The sequence below is a fragment of the Austrofundulus limnaeus genome, unplaced genomic scaffold (assembly GCF_001266775.1).
Source record: "Austrofundulus limnaeus strain Quisiro unplaced genomic scaffold, Austrofundulus_limnaeus-1.0 Scaffold1333, whole genome shotgun sequence".
Lineage (NCBI taxonomy): Eukaryota > Metazoa > Chordata > Actinopteri > Cyprinodontiformes > Rivulidae > Austrofundulus > Austrofundulus limnaeus.
This window is the reverse complement of record NW_013953735.1, coordinates 62,017-63,122: the sequence shown is the minus strand read 5'-3', so window position 1 is coordinate 63,122 and position 1,106 is coordinate 62,017. Positions and strand designations below refer to the sequence as shown.

General features: G+C 41.1%; 1 protein-coding gene across 1 annotated transcript in view; it reads left to right on the top strand.

Moving 5' to 3' along the window:
- poglut2 (protein O-glucosyltransferase 2) overlaps window positions 1-1,106 on the top strand; it is a 10,265-nt gene that overhangs the window by 2,690 nt on the left and 6,469 nt on the right. The window contains exons 2-3 of the mRNA XM_014031841.1: window positions 238-443; window positions 647-852. Coding sequence (XP_013887295.1) covers window positions 238-443; window positions 647-852 — 412 coding nt within the window. The remainder of the gene's footprint in view (window positions 1-237; window positions 444-646; window positions 853-1,106) is intronic.

The window sequence follows — 1,106 nt, the reverse complement described above, 5'->3', positions numbered from 1 at the left end:
TTGTAAGTTAAATATTTAGTTAATAAACTAAGGTCATATGTATGAGCATCAGTAGTTTAATAGAGAAGTTGACATATCATTCCATGTGCCTCAAACAGACATTTTCATAAAAACAACAACGTGGATATCCACATTTTCAAGTTTCCTGTAGCCACTAAGTGGAGAAATATGCATTAGATTTGGTTTCACATCATTTGTTTTAACTGCATCTCTTTGTCTATTTATTGATTGTGTCAGTTTAACAGCATCACCTGGTGAGACGGCCTTTGAAGTGAAGATTGTGTCTCCAGCAGAGCAGTTCACCAGGATCTGGATTCAGGTCCTGGATCGTGGGGACGGGTCGTTCCTAGTTCGCTACAGAATGTACGCCACCTACACCAACCTCCACATCCACATTRTGCTGAAGGGCGAGCCCGTTGCAAAGTCACCGTACATCCTTAAAGGTAGAAAAAAACACTTAAGCTCCCCTCAATATATGTTTAGATACAAGCACAAGTGTACATGAAATAAAACATTTATATTTGGCATTTTATGAAGCTTTTCTCTTAACTTGCTGTAATTTCTCTCTTTTTTTATTTGATTTTTTGTGTTTAATAACTAAAAGGACACGTTGAAAAAGTCACTTTTTTGTTTCCCTTTTCCCCAGGCCATGTCTACCACGAGGGATGTGACTGTCCTCAGCTGAGTGGTTCTGTATGGGAGGTGGACATGCGCTGTCCTCAGTCCTTCGCTCAGATAAACAGGGACCTGTCTCCTTTCGTGAGCGTCGACCCAGATCGTAACGCCCAGGAGATACCGAAGCGCTTTGGAGAGCGACAAAGCCTCTGCCACTACACCATCAAAGACAACATGGTAGAGCCGGGGTTCAGGTGGTGGCATGATTTTTTTATTTTTTTTTAGCAAGCTGCCAGTATCGGCCTGATGCAACAGCAAACTCAAGCAAAAGCAGCGAAGAACTGGAATGTGAGCTGTCTCCCTAATTACACATTGTTGGAAACAACAAAAAGAGTATCTCTTAAGGCTGAATTGTTAGACTAAGGAGAGGTTATTAATCTCTTAATATGCCAGGTCAGTTCTAGTTGCTGTCATAGTGATCTATATAAAAC